Source organism: Alexandromys fortis, unplaced genomic scaffold, assembly GCF_014885135.2.
Source record: "Alexandromys fortis isolate MF-2015 unplaced genomic scaffold, M_Fortis_MF-2015_v1.1 scaffold_4, whole genome shotgun sequence".
Lineage (NCBI taxonomy): Eukaryota > Metazoa > Chordata > Mammalia > Rodentia > Cricetidae > Alexandromys > Alexandromys fortis.
Window position 1 is genome coordinate 1,151,197 of NW_026067944.1, and position 22,239 is coordinate 1,173,435.

At 39.3% G+C, this 22,239-nt stretch overlaps 1 protein-coding gene across 1 annotated transcript in view; it reads left to right on the top strand.

The window, feature by feature from the left end:
- The window catches only part of Mib1 (MIB E3 ubiquitin protein ligase 1), a 105,835-nt gene that overhangs the window by 81,594 nt on the left and 2,002 nt on the right, over positions 1-22,239 (top strand). Inside the window, exons 12-19 of the mRNA XM_050149066.1 lie at positions 1,978-2,110; positions 3,600-3,686; positions 4,971-5,132; positions 7,754-7,935; positions 10,187-10,379; positions 12,102-12,180; positions 16,117-16,230; positions 20,472-20,572. Of these exons, the coding sequence (XP_050005023.1) occupies positions 1,978-2,110; positions 3,600-3,686; positions 4,971-5,132; positions 7,754-7,935; positions 10,187-10,379; positions 12,102-12,180; positions 16,117-16,230; positions 20,472-20,572 (1,051 nt within the window). The remainder of the gene's footprint in view (positions 1-1,977; positions 2,111-3,599; positions 3,687-4,970; positions 5,133-7,753; positions 7,936-10,186; positions 10,380-12,101; positions 12,181-16,116; positions 16,231-20,471; positions 20,573-22,239) is intronic.

Genomic DNA, 22,239 nt, shown 5'->3' on the forward strand with positions numbered 1-22,239 from the left:
TCACACGACTAATCGTATACACATATTGTAGTAACTTGTTGCTAGCCCCCTTGCCGATTTGACCTTTTTTTTTTTTTTTTTTTTTTTTTTTTTCCGAGATAAGGTTTCTTTGGAGCCTGTCCTGGAACTAGCTCTTGTAGACCAGGCTGGCCTCGAACTCCCAGAGATCTGCCTGCCTCTGCCTCCCAAGTGCTGGGGATTAAAGGCATGCGCCACCACTGCCCGGCCATTACTATCATTCTTATCAGTGTAGCATAGCTTTGGTTTAATAAGTAATGTTAACACTGAAATTTAGCTTTGCTCAGACTGGCTTTGAACTTGCTGTGTAGGTCAGAATGCGCTTGAACTTCTGGTCGTCTTCCTAAATGCTAGTAGTACAGGTATGTGCCTCTACCCCAGAATTGTGTGCTGTGTGGAGAGCACTGTAATAGTGAACCACTTCTTTACCAACTGGTTGTCTTGTATCGTCTGAACTATGTAACTGACAGTCATCTTGAATAATGGTCCCGTTGCATCATGGCTGGTTTATACTGCCTTTTGGGGATACATTTATTGTTATTTTATGTAGATGGGTTTGGTATATGTCTATGAAACATGTGCATGCAATGTCTGAGGAGGCCAAAAGAGGGCATCAGATTCTCTGGATGTGGAGAGAATTTTGTTAGCTGCCATATGGGTGCTGGGTCTTTTGCGAGGGGTTTAACAACTGAACTCTCTCCAGCCCCTTCCTTACATTGCTTTTAAATAATAACATTTTATTTCTTCTTAAAAGTTGTTTTAGATTTATTTGTGCATATTAGTGTTTCCCTGTATGAATGTTTATGTGCCACATTTGTGCTTGGTGCCAGAGGAAGTCAGAAGAAGCCTGGTGAATTGGGGTGACTGACAGCTCTGAAGCACCATATGGTGCCGGGACTAAACCAGGGTCCTCCGCATGAGCAACATGTGCTCTTCACTGCCGAGCCATTTCTACACCCCCATGACATTTTCTTTTTAATACAGTTTTTCATGGCTACTATATCTTCTAAATTTTGTAGAAAAACTATAAGCTTCTTAAAAAATTTTTTTTCTCAAGTGGTCTGATAGGAAGAGTGGTAGACAGTACACAATAGCATGATATCCAAATGTTTTGTAATGTAGTGTGCCACCAATAACTTTCCATTGATCTGAGTAGAGCTGGGCATGGGGGTTCATGTTTGTAATCCCAGCACTTGGGCGACTGAGGCAGGGAGACTAAAATTCAAGAACAGCCTTGTCTACAAAAGTAGTAGAACTTAAAACAAAAAGCTGATAAAACTTAAAAATTTGGCAGTATTAGTTCTAATTCAGAGGTTCATAGATCCTCCAAAGCTTAATTTATAAAAGCAGTTATTTTTGTCTATTTTTGTGGATGTGCACGTGCACACATGCGTTCAGACATGTGCATGGATACTCCACAATGCACATGTGGAGATCAGAGCAGAGCTTATAGGAGTAGGTTCTCTCCATCCTCCATATGAGTCCCAGGAATGAACTCAAGCAGTTAAGTTCAGCACGAGCTCTTGTATCAGGAACCATCTCACCTGCTCCTTCAAAATCTATTCTTAGACTCTTTGAACTTGCTCCATGGGATTCATAAACTGCCATCAGAGACCTTTGCGTTCTGAGCCCCATGAGGTTCCAGGTCCACTTTAGAGGGTGACACCTCCATGAGTTTTTCGTATATTTTTGTTAGGAAAAGTTGCCTCTGTAGCATTTATGTTCTATGCTCTATTTGGCACATGAGGATTCTTTGTTTAGCTCTCAAATATCAAAAAGCCAAATAAACATTGGGAATGATAACAATTTCTGTCTGTCTGTAGGGACATTTTTTTTTTTTTTTGTTTTAAGAATAAAAGAGCCTCATCATTTGATAACAGGATTTCTTTTGAATATTTTTCTGAAGAAAATGAAATTCATACTATGTAAATGTAAAGATAATGTGAATTTGCCTTGCAGTGCAATGCGTGTTTTACTCTCAAAATTACCAAGACCATGGATTGTGGATGAGAAGAAAGATGATGGTTACACTGCCTTGCACCTGGCTGCTCTGAATAATCATGTGGAAGTGGCTGAACTGTTGGTGCATCAGGTAGGAGAGGCAGCTATGTTTTAACAGATGTAGAGCATTCTAATTCTTTCGTTCATTTTACCAAGTGGACTTTAATAGGTTGCAATAAAACCCACATGATGAGGAAAACCGAAGCAATGTATTCTCTGCCTTTTAACGTTGATTATTTTTGTTTGTTTGCATATAACAGTCTTGCTGTGTAGCCCTGGCTTAGCTAAAACTCAGTATCCTGCCTCAGCCTCTGAGTGCTGAAATTGCAGGTATGCCTCTCTGCCTAACACTGGCTCTCTACCCCCAACCCTTTGCGGTGTAGCGCAAGTGTAGAGGTCAAAAGAAAGTCCTCAGGAAATGATTCCGGCCTTCCATTATGGAGGTCTTGGAGATCTAGCTCAGGACTACAGACTTGGCTGCATCTCGCCAGCCTCTCTCCAACACTGGCTTATACTCTCCCCAGTTTTCACATTTAAATAGGCATAAACAGGATGAGCTAACAGTGATACCTCACGACCAGTCAGACACAAATACATGTAATAAAAACAAACCAGAAATGTGTGTCTTCCAGAATATGGCATAACATACTAGAGTTTCAGAGTTGTGATTAGACTGGTTTTAAGACCTAACAGTTTAGGGGGCTGCAGATGGCTTCACACTTAGAGCACTGGCTTCTTTTCTAGAGGACCTGAGTTCATTTCCAGCACTCACATGGCAGCTCACAACTGGAGTCTGTGACTCCAGTTTCAGGGACTCTTGACACCTTCACACAGAAAACAAACAAATTATTGGAAACCTAGTAGTTCAGGTATATCTTTTGAAGCTTTGATTCTGTTCTTAATTTTGATTTGTTGTGCCAGGCATTATGCTAAGCAAATTTTTGTGCTGTATTTCTTAATCTTAACATAAGCCCTGTGACATAGGTTATACTTTCACACCATCAAGGAACCGAAGAAAAGGGCTAAAGGGTGAAATGCTTACAGAAGTGGTTTAAAAGTGGCAGAGGTTAAGCCAAAAGTGCCTTGGATTCAAAATCAGTTAATTTGTCCTTAGGCCCTTTCCCTTGTGTGGGTATTGGTGGCTTTCAGAGCCAGCTGGCTGGTGGGCTCTTCTGAGCCTGGAGGACTTCCTGCTTTCCCTTTGCACCTTCTCACTGAATGAGAAAGTGAACTGATCAGTCACTAAAATAACTCTGAATTCTATATGGAGACACCATTGCTTTTCAGAGGTATTTACAGTTTGTAGGAATTGCTCTCTCCGTGGATATTGAAAGAGAATCGTGCTCAGCACCACAGTGTGCTTTGTCTGTGAGCTGGCTTGAGTAGTTACTGTAAAGGAAATCCTTATTTTACCCCAGCTGTTCCACTTGTAGTTTGCTGTCTGTCTGTTCTCAGTGTCCATGTGAAAAGAGTCTGAGGAAACAGTAGTCAGCAGTGCTCTGTCCCTTGGGAGTAGCTAACAGTTTTCTTGTTCTTTAATGTTGCCCAGCAGTAACCATTTTAAATGTGTTCATTGTTAGGGAAATGCAAACCTGGATATCCAGAATGTGAACCAGCAAACAGCCCTACACCTTGCTGTTGAACGGCAGCACACCCAGATTGTTAGGGTAAAGTATTTTTTCTTGTTAACCAAACTCATGGTGAGAGCCTTGTGAAAACTGAAATGATACAGTGTTCCACTTCTTAAAGTGACATATTCAAGAACTTAAGACTTTAGGGTAAGGGATTAGTATCTAGTTCAGAGTCTTCATCATATTGTTCTTAGACTTCTGAATTCTCATAACGTTAGTGAGAAAAATTTAAAGTAACAATTTGAATAATTGACATCCCTCTTAATGTGTGTAGTTAACAGTAAAATTAAAAGCTTTGTCTGGGAACTTGCTGCTGCAAATGGGAAATTGAGCTATATATTTTTAGTTTACTAATCTGGTAATTTCAAACAAAATACCCGAAAAAAGTATTTGTTTACATGGTTTTATAGAGCAGTGACTCTTAAAAGTTTGGAGACTGAAGCAGCTACCACAGTGTCTCCTGGAAATGTGCAAGAAAGTTTATTCTTGTACTCTGCCCCAGGCCAGCAGAACTGGACCCTGGGAGGGTCCTTTATTACTTGCTTTTCTCTTTGCTTTGACAAAATAGGGGCAAAAGCAACTTAAGGAAGGGTTTCTTTTGGCTCACAGTCTGAAATGGTGCAGGCTGTCATGGCAGGAATAGGAATGAGGCAGCAGCTGGTCACAGTGTGTCCCCAGTCAGCAAGAAGAGTTGAATGCTGGTGCTCAGTTCAGTGTCTGCCTCCCTCTCCCCTTTCTATTTAGTGTGGAACTCCAGACCTTTGCAAGGTATCACCCACATTCATTGTGGGTCTGTTCTTCTCAGTTAAATCTCTCTAGAAACTTTCTTGGGTATGCTCCTGGGTGATTCCAAATTCAGTCCAGTTGACAGAAAACTAACCAACAATGGTGGGTAAATTCCTGGTTATGCAAGCCTTCCAGGTTATCCTGATACTTACCAAGTTTGAAAAATATGTTCTAGAATGATATTTTACATAACTTTTTAGAACAAAAAAAGAGACAAAGTATGATTTGCCAAGACAAGACTATAGAGTAAGGTTAGTTTCTGTGGATGCTATTGTTTAGAGCTCTTTGATGGTATTTGTAGAAAGGATTAGGAAGATTGTCGAAACACCATAAGGAAAGTCTAAAGTGAGCTTACAGGTTGCTGCACAAGTCACATAATGAGATAGGCAGTAACTCATTTTGCTAAGTGGTTGGATTTTAGCAAACAATGTTTACATTAATTGTTTCTTGAAATTTCGAGCTGTTACTGTAGATTTACTATAGTTTCTTATAGGTGTAGACACTACCCAAATGAGGCATCTTTCCCTCTCTCAGCTTTTGGTCCGTGCAGGTGCTAAGCTAGACATTCAGGATAAGGATGGAGATACCCCTTTGCATGAGGCTTTAAGGCATCATACTTTGTCTCAGCTACGCCAGCTACAAGACATGCAAGATGTGGGGAAAGTAGATGCTGCCTGGGAGCCATCAAAAAACACAGTGAGTAAAGATAATGTTCCCTCACTACCGTTGAAAGCATTTAATCCTTATCTGATCTGCGTTGGATAAAACATTTTATCAGAGTTGTACTTGGGGTTACAAAACTTCACTACTGATCACTACGAAGTGCCTTTGTTCTACATCTTATCAAAAGTTTGGTTCTTTCTAACTTCAGCTTTACAGATAGGGTAGAGTGGGTGTTTGTTATGGTTTGAATTTGAAGTCCCTTAATGCTTGTTCATTTTGACCAGCATTTCATTTGATCAATACCACATGTATTTGAAGAGCTATATGCTCAAATCTTTCTCATTATAATTTTTGAATTCTTTCTTTTCTTTTGGTTTTTATTTTTTGAGGTGTTAGGATTGATCCCAAGGCCTCATGCATGCTAGGGAAGCCCTCTCCCACTTCCCATGTCTTTTGTTTTCTTCTAATTATTCCAAGAATTATTTCTATAATATGAAAAGGAGATATCAGTATGTGATACGTACATATTTTCTTCTGATCTATGATTTGTGTTGCCACTGCCCCTACTGCTGCCTCCTCTTTGTCTTTGGGTGTGGTGGTGACAGTGGAAGATAATAATTGTAATACAATGCTTTGGTATAGCAATGAACATAATTTAGTATTCATTGTTTTTGTATAGAAATGATAGCATAGTCAAGAACTAGACCATGATTGTAATCCCCCACTTAGGAGGCTAAGGCAGGATTTGTGACCAGCATATACTATATAGTGAGTTCCCTGTCAGTCTAGGCTTGAGTGAGACCTTAGCTCAAACAAAAGTTTCCCTATATAATTACATACCGTATGTTTCTAGGCACTGGAGAAACACTATATCCTCTAAGTACAGAGGAAGTCTTTAAGTGCAGATACAGCAGTTCTGTGTATAATGCCTGGTATGTCTGCACCCTTGGTCTTCCTCAGTTAAGGAGGTCCAGACTGGATATTTGATCCTTTTTATGTTCTCCAAAAACTGTTTTTCATTCTTAGAAAGTTGTAAGAGATGGGGCTCCATTTGATCTAGTGTTTCCCCAAGATGCTTCTCTAAATCTAGATGGGCTTGGAAGTCTAATGTCTGATGATGTCATCCTTGTCAGCAGAGCCAAGGATGTCAAGAAAGGAGTTGTGCTCACACGCATGTTTCTGTCCTTCTTTTGGCAGTGGTGTTTTGTGATGAGGTGTCACTGTCTTGCCCAGTTGTCCTCAAACTCTTGATCCTCCTGCCTGACTTTTGAGTGGCTGGGATTATGTATATGAGCACCATGACTGATTTTTTGACAGTGTTCTTAAAGAATGGAATGTCCTTTTTAATGACTTATTTATTTTTGTTTTAAGTGCATTGGGATGAGTTGCTTGCCTGTATGTCTGTATGGAGAGTATCAGAAGCTCTAGAACTAGAGTTACAGACAACATGTGTGAGCTGCCATGTGAGTGCTGGGAACTGAACCAAGTCCTCTGAAAGAGCAGCCAGTGCTCTTAACCACTGAACCATCTCTTTAGCCCAGAGCAGAATGTCTTTCTTAAATATTATTATGTATGGTTTATGTATCCTAAGAAAATTTTGGCCAAATGAAGGTTACTTACTTTTTTTGTTGTTTTATGTTATATAGAAGCTTCTAAGTTTGAGCTCTTCCTTTAAGTTCACTGTTCAAGTGGACCTTTATTTAGAGTATGGCATAGATCAGAGTTCATTTGTCACTCACTGATTGATGTCCAGCTGTCCCTGCGCCATTTGTTGAGTAGTGTCTTTTTCTAATTGAATGTCTGCTGCCTTTATCCAAGATCAGCTAGCTATCTGTGGACGCCTCCTTTTGCATACACCATCTTGTTCTTTTGGTCCATGTTTTTAGCCTTGGGATGCCTGCTCAAATGTCTTGTAGCTTTGGGATTCAGCGTTTGCTCGTGCTGAAATTAGTTAATGGATGTCCTCAAATTTTTTTTTATTGTTTGGTTATTTTAAGCCTTTATACTTCCAAATGAATTTTATTACCATATTGAAAAGTATAAATGAATCTGAGGGCAAAATGTTTGTGAATTTTTGTCTTGCATGGCTTGGGTGTATATTACTAACTCCTTTGTGCCTTCTTTCTTGATCATCATTTAAGATGGAGAAGAGCTTTCTTTCCATAGACTGTTGTAGAAGATCATAAAAGTACTTCAAACAGTGCATGGCTCATTATGGATGCTTAGTGGATCTTGATAGTGATTTTAACAATTTCAGATAACACAATCAGATGCTGATTCATCTCATTAAGTTTTGCCTTGATCCAGAAACATTGAGAGTTAGTTGGTAGCAGCTCCAGAGTAACACTAAATAGGAACAAAAGTAGTTTCTTCTCAGCCAGAACCTGTACTTGAGTTTCTCAGCCATAATCGACCTAACTTTGGGTCTGTGTCTGTCTCTGAATCAGTCATGTAGGAGGCAGGTATCCAACTGGGTTTAACCACTTTGGGTCCACTTGTACACTGCAGAGCCAGTTCTCAAATGTGGAAAATCAAGGAACATGGCGGGTGGGGAGAGATGAGTCCATGTTAGGACTGAAACACACACATATTGTTAGTGATAATTGATGGCAGATTTCCTTAAGGGAAAGTCATGACTCTTTATTTGATTTCAGTTAATAATGGGACTTGGTACCCAGGGGGCAGAAAAGAAGAGTGCAGCATCTATTGCCTGTTTCTTGGCAGCCAATGGTGCCGACCTCAGCATTCGAAATAAGAAGGGTCAATCACCACTGGATCTCTGTCCTGACCCAAGTCTCTGCAAAGCGCTGGCAAAATGTCATAAGGAAAAAGTCAGGTTTGTAGTCTTTCTCATCATGTTACCGAATATTCTATTCATAAGGTGCCGTGTAACTCATAAGGGAGGTCCTGGGACTTGCAGGTGTCCAGATCTCTGCAGTTCTTAGGTCTTTGGGCTGCACTTGAAAGCATTTCCTCTGACCTATGTCTCATTCCATGTTGCGTTCCCCACGTTATGTATATCACTTTATACATGATAAACTTAAAAATCTTTTCTAAACTAGCTTAATCTCCTAGGAATCCTGTGTGCTCTGGGAATTTATAAGGAAAAACCTTACTAGGAAAAGCCTCACCAAATGCTGTGATTGTTACAGTATTTTTCTATGATAATACTCTAGACATTTTACCACAGGGCAGTTTACTCTCATTGAAAGTTCGTAATATTTCTAGCACTTTGCAACAAGAGCTTGGAAACAGTTATCAGCAATGAAGGGTTAAAAGAATGTACAAGTGAGCCAGCCAGCCTGTGGGTTGTGGCATTTCCTGAAGATGATCCTTTCACATACTCCTGTTTTCCTGACAGTCAAGTATGTCAGTTGTTTTAATGAAAATGTCTGGTGTAAATATTTTCTTTACCGAGATAGTCATGCAAAAATTATGCATCTCTGTTTTTGTTTGTTTATTTTTGTTGTTTGTTTGTTTGTTTCTTTTTCGAGACAAGGTTTTTTCTGTGTAACAGTCCTGGCTGACCTGGAACTCACACAGATCTGCCTATCTCTGCCTTCCACGTGCTGGGATTAAAGATGTGCGCCACCACCACCCAGCCACATCTGTTTTTTAATACAAACAATCCTATGAAAATATTCTTGACCTTTATACTTCTTATTACTGGCTATATTGGTAGCTCTCTCTCTTCTTTGGTGTTTTCTCGCCAAGTAGTGGTTGGCGAGGTGTTGGTGTCACACTACCTGGCTGTTACATATACATAGAGAGAGAGGATATTGAAGAATATATTTTAAAGATTCCTTTCAATTATGTCTCTGTCTATGGAGGCAGGAGGTTTCAGATCCGCCTGCAGATGGAGTTGTGGGAGATTATAAACCATCCAATGTGGATGCTGGAAACTGAACTTGGGTTCTCTGAGAGAATGTTATATTTTCTTAATTACTGGGGCATCTTTCCAGCTTTTTTTTTTTAATATAAATGATTGAACTGAGAGCCCATGCTAACTATTGAGCCCAATAAATATACTTTAATATATATATTAAATTTATATACTTATAAATATATTTATATGTTAAATTTAATATGTTTATATATACTAAATTTATTATATTTATATATATATTTAAAATATATACTTTAAAGTATATTCTTAAGGAACTTAAAATTTTATTACCAGAGTATAAATGCATTTAGAAATAGGCACTTTAATTACCGCAGTCATGATTTTGAACAGTGGAACCTTTATGTGCATTCCTAAGTTCTTGGAACCCGTGTTTACTTTCCATAGCTGTATTAGTTATGCATACATGCATTTTCCTGCCTGTTTCTGCATATTTATGCTATGTAGTCTACCTTTCTGTAGTGTAATTTTATCCTTCTGAACGACACACTCAGTGGACTGTCAGGACAGCAGCCGGAGTGTCTCACTGTCTGTTTTCCTTTGTGAACTCTGGTGGTGCTGTCCTAGTTGATACCACAATATGATGCTAATCGAGGCTTCTGTTTTATTCCTGGGGTAGAAAATGTTCTAAATTAAATTTTACTTATATTAGCTTTTTGCTTTGTTTATTTTGAGACAGAAGCTTAGTCTGTTCCTCTGACTGTCTGACTAAACCCACCATGTAGACCATGTAGACCAGCCTGGCCTAGAATTTAGAGATCTGCCGGCCTCTGCCTCCTGAGTGCTGGGATTCAAGGCCCGAGCCACTACGCCTGGCTCATTAAATTAGTGTTTGCTGGTGTTTTTAGCTGTTTACTAGAAGTTCAACCTTGTTCCTTGAGTCTTCATTTAATTTGAAGATTGACTGGAACTAGAAGAATGTGTGAAGGTGCAGAGAGGTTTATAAGTTTAAGAAAGCTCAAGCATTTAGTACCTTTTTGATCTATTATTTTGAGCAGTAGAGATGTGAAAATGAGCAAATATGAATAGAAAAGGAAATAGAAGAAAGGTTTTATATAATGCTGTTGACATTTGATATTTAATATAATCTGTTTTTTATGTGTACAATGACACTTAGGTTGTTAAAAAATAAACTTTTTAGAGTATTTGGATGGGCTTGATTTGACATACTTTGTTTTATTAGTGGCCAAGTGGGTTCTCGGAGTCCTTCTATGATTAGCAATGATTCTGAAACCTTGGAGGAATGTATGGTGTGCTCAGACATGAAGAGAGATACTCTTTTTGGTCCCTGTGGACACATTGCGACTTGTTCTTTGTGTTCCCCACGTGTCAAGAAATGCCTCATCTGTAAAGAGCAGGTTCAGTCCAGGACAAAGGTAACGAGTCTGATGTGTTGCTCTACCTGCTGTTGACTTCTGTGATTACCATACACATATTAGACTATGTGGTAGTTATTTCACTTTGTTCTTACAAATGAGTTAAATACCGTAATATGTGATTTATACATTTAAAGTGACCAGTTCAGATTTTCCGAGTTGATTTCTAGTTTAACCTTACTGGTAATAGTTTGCCATGGTCATTATTATCACAAAACCATCCATGGATTTTAACTCTAAATTTTTTTTTTTAGCTTATATTTCCTTCTTTACATCTAAAGTATAGTACTTAAAAAATAGTTACTATTTTTCTTTCAAAGCCCTCTAAAACTTAGATACATTGAGTTCTGTTTTGTATTTTATATTATGTAGTTTTCAAATTTGTAGAAAATTTAACAAAATGAGACGTCTAACGAACTCAGTACATTTCCTGGGTTATTAGCAGAGCCTTTGACCATAGGAAAATAGTGACCCCAACTGGTTAAAGAGGAATCAACAGGTTCATTGAAGAAAAATTCTAAAACCAGTATTTAGAGGAAAGGATATTTTTAGACTAATTATTTGGATTGTTTAGTAATTTGGGAAATATAAATACATTTCAAATTAGTACAAACTTTTTGTTGAATTAGGAAATAAAAGTTTTTATTTTAAGTGCTAATAATCAATGTTGAAAGTGTGACTTTGTTAATCCTACTAGAGGCTTGGAGGCCGTCCTCTGCTCAGAGCAAAATGCTTTATTCAGTTGTTCCATTCATGAGAGTAGAACCTGAGGAAGTAAGCATAAGGGAAATTTTGAGTTTAGACTTGTCTTTCAAGTAGGAGATTGTTAGATAATTTGCTCTAATATTTTAAACTTGTACAAATATTAAGTAAGTTATTAGTATTGGAGGTAGCTTTTGAGTTCAAGAATGTCAGAGACCAACCAGATTTTACTGCACTAGACTAGTGCCAAGTATACACACTCCATGTACATCCCTGAGGCTTGGGCTGGAGAGTAAACCTTTATTAAAGCAAGGAAGAAGACAGTGGTTAGTGATGGGTGAGAAGTGGCCATTTCTGGACAATAATACTAAATAAAAGAAAGCTATATATAGCTATGCTGGAAAACAGATGGGAAACTAAGGGCAGTGGTGTGAGCTGCAGGGGAAGGGGAGTCAGTCACGGTTGTTGCAGTACATGACAAAATGTATTTTGTAGATGAGGTCAAATGGAAATTATGAGTAGGTTGTGGAAGACTTTAGGACAAGGGTGAGGAATAACCTAAAAGCTTTGGGCTTCAAGCAGCATGGGAATTGACCAGGTCCCAAAAGGGGGTCTTTTATGGAGAATTCCCTAGATTGAGGTAACATAGGCACCCCTCTTGCACTTTTAGCAATTTACTACTCTGGTAAGGTTTTGTTGTTATTAGTCTTCTCATAACCATTTGTTTTAATACTTGTTTATTAAGATTTCCTTAAAGTTTTTGGAACAAAAAAAGGAAAATTAACATTTAGCTCATTCATTATCCCTGGCCTCAGATTATATGTGTTAGGAGGGAGGGAGCAGCAGAAAGAGTGCATGTTAAGCTAGGGCACCTAAGGATGTGAGAATGAGCAGCCAGGAGGGCAGAGCACATTGGGGTACACTGAGTACACCCCAGAGTACACTGGGGTGGTCAGCTGCTAGGCGGACATGCTTTCTCTGCAGTGTTCACTCTGCTGGTTTTGTTTTCTTTTGCTGTAGATTGAAGAATGTGTGGTGTGCTCTGACAAGAAAGCAGCTGTTCTCTTTCAACCTTGTGGACACATGTGTGCTTGTGAGAGTAAGTAGTAGCTTATTGGGAACCTCCCCAGTGTCATAAAAATAAGAACGAAGTGAAAAATTACGTCTTTGATTGTGTGTGCGCGCATGTGCGTGCTTGTTTGTTTATTGGGTAACCCCTACAGAAAATCTGGACAAGGATTTAGTACCATTTTGGTCTATACTTTAGAGTAATAGAGTATACTGAGTAATTTGAATACTGAAATTCTGTGTTCTGTCAGGCTGAATTTTTTTTAATTTCAGTTATATTACCACAAAAGGATCTCTCTTTCACACACAGTGGAAACCTATTTATAAACCTCCTAGAACATCTAGTCCATCATTTTTTTGCATATAACTTTGGCGCATCTTCATTTGTCTTCATCTTAACATTACCTATCCTGTGTGCCTGCCGGACTCCTCAGGCTCTTACAGCTTCTGTTGTTGGGGGCTATAATTTTGTTCTGTGAACTGTTATGTCAGGAGAAGTTTAAGAAGTCTGTTCTTTGGACAGACATCTTTGAAGCTTGTCTAATGCTTTAGAGCAGTGGCTCTCAACCTTATGCTGAGACCCTTTAACACAGTTCCTTATGTTGTGGTGACCCCAACCACTAAATTTCATTGTTACTTATAACTGTAATTTTGCTACTGTTACTAGTTGCAATGGAAGTATTTGATATGCAACCACTGTGAAATGGTTATTTGGGCCCCAAAGGAGTCTTGAACCACAGGTTGAGAAACACTGCTTTTAAGTCTCTTGGGCCCATTGTTTTGAAGGCCTTGGCTTTTTATATTCTTCTTGAATCTTACAGGATTTGAAATTCTCTTTCCTTTGCTTTTTTTTATGGGGGGGATCTATTTACTTATTAGTGAAAAATCTCAAGTTTAATACCTTGTTTAAATACCTACTTTATATTATAAAATAGGTTAGTTAACAAATATTTGGTTTTATTTTGCTTACTAGAATATCATGCAGATTATATGGTAATCTCATTGGTTTAGATGCCTATCTTAGGATTTTTATTGTTGTGAAAAGACACTGTTACCACAGCTTTTATAAGGGAAAACATTTAATGGGGTGGCTTACAGTTTCAGAGGTTCAGTCCATTATCATCATAGTGGGACATGGTAGGCCCTGGAGCTGAGAGCCCTACATCTTGATCAGCAGGCAACAGGAAGTACACTGGGACATGGACATGGCTTGACCATGTATGAGACTACAAAGCCCACTTTCACAGTGACACACTTCCTCTAACAAGTCCACACCTACTCCAACAAAGTCACACCTCCTTAACTTAGTGCCATTCCCTGTGCCTCCCTTTTTTAAATGTTGGGTTAAATTACATTTTATATTTATTTATTTATTTGTGTATATGTCTATAAGTTGTGTGTGTATGTATGTGTATGTGTGTGTGTGTGTGTGTCCAACATGGTGCATGTGTGGAAGTCAGAGGACTCTTGAGAGAGGAGGTTCTCTCCTTTCACCCTGTGGGTTTTGGAGCTCAAACTCAGATGGTCAAGCTTGACCTACAGGTAATGTTATCCCTTTGCCATCTTATAGGACCCTTGAATACTGATGTTTTTGTTTTAATTTTTGTTTCATTCTGATAGGCAACTAGACAACTAAATAAAGGGTCATGGGTTTGTTCAATTAGCAGTCTACCTCAAATAAATGTTTCTATTTACCAAGGCCTGGTGTAAGGGCTATCATCACCTGTCAGAAGAACACAGAAAGACAGTCTCTTGGTCTTGAGTAGACTTTTGTAGACCAGAGGTTGACAAACTTTTTTTGTTTTTGGCTTTATAGACCACATGGCTTCTGTAGTAACCACTCATTTTCCAACTGCCCAATGTTGTTATCATAGTCCAGAAACAACCACTGAACTAGGATCCAATAAAAACTCATTTAAAAGCTGGGCAGTGGTGGTGCACACCTTTAATCCCAGCATTTGGGAGGCAGGGATAGGCAGGTCTCTTAAGTTGGAGACCAATCTGATCTACAGAGTGAGTTCCAGGACAGCCAGTTCTGTCTACATAGAGAAACCCTGTCTCAAAAAAACCAACAAAAACAAATCAAAAGCTCATTTAAAAGAACAGACTTTTGGGCATTGATTTGTTGATCTTAACCTACTGTAGTCCAGATTACTGACTGTGTGAGCCTTGGCAGATAATTATAGCCATTAGCATTGATTACACAGTTTTTTGAGCCTTTATATTTTATTTCCCCCGAAGGATTTCCAAAAACATTAACATTTTTGCTTTATAATGTACTAGTTTTTATTGAACTTTTAACTCTGTACTAGACATTTTAATCTCTTCTTAAATTCACCATGACTTAACTTTCAGCACAATCATAGTTTATATGAGTTTTCTATGGTTTTTTTTTGTTTGTTTTTTATGGTTCTAAGGATCAGACCTATGGCCTCTTGGCTCTTTAGCAAGCTCTCTGCCTCAATGACATCCCTGGCCCTAAACTTATTTTTTGGAGACAGTATCTTGTTTAGAGACAGTTATTACTTGTAGCCCAGGCTAACCTTGAGCTTTTGGTTCTCCTGCTTTTGCCTCCCAAGTACAGGAACTGAGTATGTGCACCACACTGCCCAGCTTCTAACCATGTGCATAGCCTACCTCCTGAAGAGGATGTGGCTAAGGTGAACAGCCCTTTCTTAAAGAGTATGTGCTAGAGTATTAGTGCAGTGCCCACACCTCAGGATGCCAAGGAGAACTCTTGAGGAGCATAAAGTACTTTCACCAGCCAGAGGAAGGTTTATATCCTTTTTGAAGAGGCTGATGATATTTTTGGACAAAAATATTACCAAACAGTTACAGAAAGTTTGTGTAATTGTCATAAGTTATTTGATTAGTATATGATACATTAATCCTTTAAAAAAAAGTCTGCCCCATACTGAAGACAAATCCCAAACTAGATTTATTAGTCCCTGCCTACTGCATGTTGCATTATCAGGAGTGAGACCATTTATGTTCAAGCCTTGTTATCAGGCTTGATAATGATTCCATACCCAGTGTGCTTCCATTAGGAGGATGTACCCAGCCTGTCCATGCCCATGGTTCCATGTTTTGATAAAGTTTAGTTTATCATTGTGCCTAGAGAGTTTCTTCTCTCTCTCCCTCTCCCTATCTCTCTCTTTTTATCCTTCTTTCTTTTTCACTTGCAGAGACTTTTTATATTTTATTTTATTTTTAGTTTTTGAGACAGGATTTCTCTGTGTAACAGCTCTGGCTGTCCTAGAACTACCATATCAAGAACCCAGAACCTCAGTCCAATGGAAAAATAGCAGAGCCTTCCTTAGAGGACTGAGTGCAGTGTTTACAGTGTGTGCAGATAATGTTCACCATAACTGTGTCCCTTCAGATATTTACAGCCTGGATACGGCAGTCATTGTTCTCATTTTAACTGAATGTATTTCTCTCCATTTTCTAAATCTTAAGATATTTTTTGTTTGTTTATTGGTTTTGTTTTGGATTTTTGAAATAGGATTATAGTTGTATACCACCATTCCTGGCTAAACCTTAAGATTTAGAAATATTGCCGGGTGATGCTGGCTCACACCTTTAATCCCAGCACTCTGTGAGTTTGAAGCCAACCTGCTCTACAGGAACTAGTTCCAGGACAAGCCCCAAAACTACAGAGAAACTCTGTCTTGAAAAAACAACAACAAAACAACAACAACAAAAAAAATTGCTTAAAAAAAAAAATCACTATTTGGATATGTTAGAAAATGTTTTTATAATAGGTTCTTTTTTCCAGCAAACATTTTTCAGTCTTAGGTTAATAACATGATAGTGAGGTAGGATTTTTGTTTATAACTTGTTATAGTTAGAATCTTATATAACTGCTTTAGTATTTGCTTTAGTATATGGTTCACAGAGAAATTAGCAGAAAAAGGCAGTGTTATTTCTGTTGTAGCTAAAGAAGCATCTGTGTTACTCATTTCAGACTGTGCCAGCCTGATGAAAAAATGTGTGCAGTGCCGGGCAGTGGTTGAACGAAGGGTGCCTTTCATCATGTGCTGTGGTGGGAAGAGTTCGGAGGACCCCTCTGATGATGTCTGTGAGTGTCTTCTCTTCCATCTTTACACAGAATTATACTGTGTTACTGCCCTGTTAAACAAGAGCTGGATTGACAGAGGAGCAAGTATAGCTTTTTGATGCTTTTGTTTGTTATAAGAATGTAGAATTACATTTTATTTAGTTTATGGTATGCTTATATAGACTTTCAAAAGGTGTGTGTGCATGTGGGAACATGAAAGCCTTCATATGTGTGCGGAAATCAGGATAATTCTATGGAGTTGGTTCTCTCCTTTAACCTTTCCATGGGTGCTAGGGCTCATACTCAAGTTGCTAGGCTTATAGGGCAGCCCAACACCAAACTTTGGAGGCTTTGTAATATGAAGAACATTTATGTTCTTAAAGAATACTTGCTTTCTGTTTTAAAGCTGAAATACAGTGGCTGTGTTTGTGTGCCCATTTTTGGAGTCAGCTTAATTAAGCATATACTCTACCAATTGGGGCACCAAATTCCAAGTTATTTTTTCTTTTCAGTTTACAAATGTATTCATTTGGTTCCTGTACATAGCAGGCTTACAGGATCAATTAAGTAGGATATATTGTATGGAATAGTAAGTAGAAAAGTGAAAGGTAACTTTCCATTTATTCCTTTTATATCATGGTGCTGATAAATTCAAGTCATTGCTCATGCTTAGCAGGCACTCACCTGCTGGACTTTATTCCAAACGCTTCATAATACGACTGTTTAAAGTTTTATTTATTTATTTTTCTTTAGGTCAGTGTTCTTTTGCTATGAAGGGACACCATGACCACGACATTTTTTTTTTCTCACGATAGGATTTTTCTTTGTAGATCTGGCTGTCCTGGAACTCATTCTGTAGACCAGGCTGGCCTCAAGCTCACACAAATCCTCCTTCCTCTGTCTCTCAAATGCTGGGATTAAAGACATGTGCCACCACACCCAGCAACCATTATAACTCTTAAAAGGAAAGCATTTAATTGGGGTTGACTTACAGTTTGAGAGGACAGTTTACTATCATCATGGTGGGGAGCATGGTGGCATGCAGGCAGACATGATACTGGAGAAGTGATTCAGAATTCTATATCCAGATTCACAGGCAGCAGGAAGAGAGAGAGAGAGAGATTGGGATTGGCTTGGGCTTTTGAAACCTCAGAGCCCACCCCCACAGTGACACACTTTCTCCAACAAGGCCACACCTCCTAATCCCTCTCAAGTAGTGCCACTCCCTGATGACCAAGCATTCAAACATAGGCTCCTATGCGGACCTGATTCACTCACAGTCCTTGCAGTTTATGTAAAGGTGATGGAGAATGGTTTCTTTGATTCTTGGTTTGTAAACATGTTTTGTAAACAGATGAATATGAACATTGCTGCACACACCTCTGACCAAAGCTCTTAGCTTTTTCACAAATAGAGAATAAAATTCCCAGGTATAAGTAGTTCCTGAAATGAAAGGCCAAGAATGTACAGAGAAGGGCATGTAAAATCAAAGAAAGACCTTCTGAATGTTATTGTTAACTATAGAATCTTGGCATAAAGAAAGGAGGGTTGGTCAGACTTGGGTGGATCATGCCTGTAATTCCATTACTCAAGTACCTGCGGATTAACATGAATTTGAGATCAGCCTGAGCAGCAGAGTAAGACTGCTTCAAAATAAACAAACAAATAAACAAAAATTAAGCTGGGTGTGTGGTGGCACATGCTTTTTAAAATTATTAGTTTATTTTTATTTACTGAGTCACTCATACATTGCATTTCAGCTGCAGTTTTTCCTCCTTCCACTCCTCCAAAACCCCTCCCCTTTTCTCCCAGATCTCTTCTGTTTCCCTTCAGAAAAGAACAGCTCTCCTTGGGATAACAACTGAGCACGGGCATAGCAAGTTACAGCAAGACTAGGCACACACCCTCATATCAAGGCTGGACAAGATAACCCAGCAGGAGGAAAAGGGTCCCAAGAGCAGGCAAAAGATTCACATCATCCCCACTCCCACTGTTAGTTCAACAAAAATCAAGCTAAACATTCATACCATGTATGCTAAGAACCTAGTTCAGACCCATTCAGGCCCCATGATTCTTGCTTCAGCCTTTGAGCCCTGTTTAATTGATTCTGTGGGTCATGTTCTTGTGGTGTCCTCTGTTGTCTGGATCCTACAGTTCTTCCTTCATCTCTTTGGTGGAGTCCCCTGAGCTCCTCCTCCTAATATTTGGCTGTAGGTCTCTACATGTGCTGTGACCCATGTTTTTAATCCTGGCACCTGGGAGTCAGAGGCAGGCAGATCTCCGAATTTAAAGCCTGTATACTCTATGTTGTAAATTCCAGGCCAGGCCAGAAGTACATAGTAAGACCTTATTCAAATAATCATTGTCATTTTCATCATCATTGTCATCATTATCATCATTATCCAACATGGTGGATGCTGCCTGTTATCTAAACACTTGGGAGGTAGAGGTGGGAGGATTAGGAGCTCATGACCAGCCTTGCCTATATAGTGAGTTCAAGGCTGGTTTGAGCAACCTGTCTAGTGAGCCCTGTCTAGAAAAAAGAGCAAAAGGAAGGAAAGTAGATCCTTTTTAAAAAAAAATCATCTAAGAGATTAGTTAATACTTCAGTAGTAGCTACTTTGGTATGGTTCCAGTGGCCCGTGAGCAGAGAAAAGGAGTGTGCATGTTTGCCAGAGGAATTGAAATGCAGAAATTCTTGTCACTGCAAACCTCTTTCTCCCTACCTCGCATATTTTTTTTTGGACCAGGTCTTGCTATGTAGCCCAGACTGACATGATGGCAGTATTCCTGCCTTGAGTCTCCTGAACGTCGCAGTAGCAATCATGTGCTACTGTCTCAGACTTTCTCTATTTCTTTTTTTTTTTAATTATGTATATGTAGTAAGGGGGCTGCTTGTTTGGTTCCTGGATGCCCAGCTAGATTAGACCTGAAATAATCGCACAGAAACTGTATTATTTAAAACACTGCTTGGCCCCTTAGCCCTAGCTTCTTATTGGCTAACTCGTACATCTTAATTTAACCCATTTCTATTAATATGTGTATTGCCACATGGCAGTGGCTTACTAGCAAAGTTTCAGCATGTCTGATTCTGGCGGCTCCATGGTGGCTCTCTGACTCTGCCTTCCTTTTTGCCAGCATTCAGCTTAGTTTTCCTTGCCTAGCTAAGTTCTGCCCTGCCATAGGTCCAAAGCAGTTTCTTTATTCATTAATGGTAATCACAGTATACAGAGGGGACTCGCACATCATGTATAAGTATGTGTATGTGCAGGTAGGTACCCAAGCACAAAGGCCCAAGACATTGATTTCCTTGGAGTTGGATTTACAGGTAGTTGTGAGTCATCAGATATGGGTGCTGAGAACTAAACTGTAGTTCTCTGCAATGTCATTGTGATATCTTGGCCACTGAGTACTCTCTCTAGCCCCTATTTCTGCTAGGGTTTCTATTGCTGTGAGGAGACACCATGACCATGGCAACTCGTATAAAGGCAAACATTTCACTGTGGAAGCTTGCTTACATTTCAGAGGTTTAGTCCATTGTCTTTATGGTGGGTTATGGCAGCATTCAGGTAGACATGATGCTGGTTACATTCTTGATCAGAAGGCAACAGGGAGTTAACTGAGACACTGGGCAGTTGCTTGAGCATAGGAAACCTCAAAAGCCTGCCCTCACAGTGACCCACTTCCTCCAACAATGCCACATGTCCTAATAGTGCCACTCCCTATGAGATTATGAGGGCCAATTACATTCACACTACCACACCCACCCAAGCCTAATTCCTCTTATGATTATAAATGAGTGTTATCTGAATTTCACTACTGTGTCTTTGTCTCTCCATATGTAATGTTAGCTCCCTCCACCCCTTCTGTTATAGAATTTACAGAGCTCAGGGCCTTGCACATGGTGTGTAAGCATTCTACCACCAGTTGTCTAGCTCCATGGGTTTGAAGGGTTTTGTTCTGTTGGTTTTTTTTTTTTTTTTTGGAGGGGGTTTGTGTGTGTGTGTGTGTATTTGTTTGTTTGTTTTTGTTTTGTTTTATTTTGGTTTTCAAGATAGGGTTTCCCTGTGTAGCCCTGAAACTCACTCTATAGACCAGGCTGTCCTTGTACTCAGAGATCTACCTGCCTCTGCCTCCCAAGTTCTGGGATTAATAAAAACATCACTGCCCAATTCAGTTTTTTTTTTTTTAGTAACTAAAATTATAGAAATATGTCATTATGTCAAACAGTAATAACTAAGAAGGTGTTTCTTAAATTCTAGCAAGTGGGACTATTCCAGTGCTGCAGAAGGACAAAGACAACACCAATGTCAATGCAGATGTACAGAAGCTGCAGCAGCAGTTGCAGGACATCAAGGAGCAGGTAATGATTGCGTCCTGCCACCCAGTGCTTCTTACTATGCCACTTAACACATGTCTACTTGGCTACTGGCCTTTTCTGTAATAGTCATGGTTTGTGATAGTAGGTCACAAAACAATGAGGTTTAGTTAGACATTTTCCAGAACAGGAAACACACACAGGTGCCAATAAACATGCTGGAAAAAAGCCTAAAAATCACACTGAACTAGTTTGTCACGTAGAAGGCAGATACACCAGCAGATTCCTATGCTGCTGCTGGGCAGAGATGCTCCTAACCCCACAGAGGAGAGCACAGTCGTCTAATGAACCTAGCAGATCTGGTGGAAATCAAAGTGTTAAAACCTGGGTAGTGTGATTTTTCTCTGCTGAGAAGAAGCAAAGGGGAAGTTTCTGGAGTCTGTTGCAGGGTTATAGGTTGTGAATTTCTGTGGCTTGTGTACATTTCTATATGTTTATTTCAGTAGAAAATTAAAATGTGTATATGTATGTGTTTATGTAGAAAAACAAGGGAAAAATAAGTGCAAAATTCAGATTGGTGTTCATCATTGAGAGTTGGATAGAGGGAAGAGGGGAGGGTATTGGAAGGGACTTGAGAAGTGAAGAGTAGCATTTCATACATCAAACTGGGTATTGTTACATTGTTATTTCCATTTTATACAATATCAACGAAGTACTCTTATATCCTTGATATTTATCAAAGCAAGAAGATAAGAACAGGTGTATACTAGGTGACACCACAAGTCTTGAGCCAGGTGTAGTGGTACACTCCTGACCCTTAAACTCAGGAGGTCGAGTCGAAGACCAGAGAAACCTTGTCGCACAGACAACACAGCAGAAAGAATAGTAAATCATATCCTTTGCTTTGACACAGCGATTTAATTGCTTCAAAGATTTGAACAGCAGGAGTATGGTCTGAGGTTGGCAATCACACCCCTATTGCCAGCCAATAGCAGTCTTTAATAGCAAGTTTACTTTCTGAATTTACCAGATTTAATCAATAGAGTAATGATTCTCAACCTTCCTTAATGCTGCAACCCTTTTATTACAGTTTCTCATGTTATGTTGACCCCCCCAACCATAAAGTAACTTGGTTGCCAATTCATGACTATAATTTTACTACTGTTATGAATTGTAATGTAAATATCCGTTATGCAGGATAACTAATGTGTAACCCTTGTGAAAAAGTTGTTCCACCCCCAAAGGTGTTTGCAACCACAGGTTGAGAATCACTGCAATAGAGGGTGGCCCATCATCACATGATAGCTAGTTTAAAACGGAATGTGTACATGTCTGAAGAGAGAAAAGCCTTTTCATTGAGCTGTTTTTATAATTGTTATATAGTGACTACGTAAAGATAAATAAGAATTTAGAGGTTTTTTTCCTCTCATTTGTCTTTTTCCCCCTTCCTTTTACATATGTTTGTATAATGTCTGTCCATGTTTGAATGTATGTAGGTACACATATGGCATGTATATATACATTTATATGGAGGGCCCAGGTTGACAAATGTTTTCCCTGATATCTCTGCCTTCCATGTGGAGGCAGGCGCTTTCCTGAATGTGGACCTACCTCACTGGTTTGGCCAGGGTGGCTAGTCAGTGTGCTCCAAGGAGTCCGTGACTCCGCCTCCTGTATGCTGGGATTACATGTGAGCCCATGTCCTTACCTGG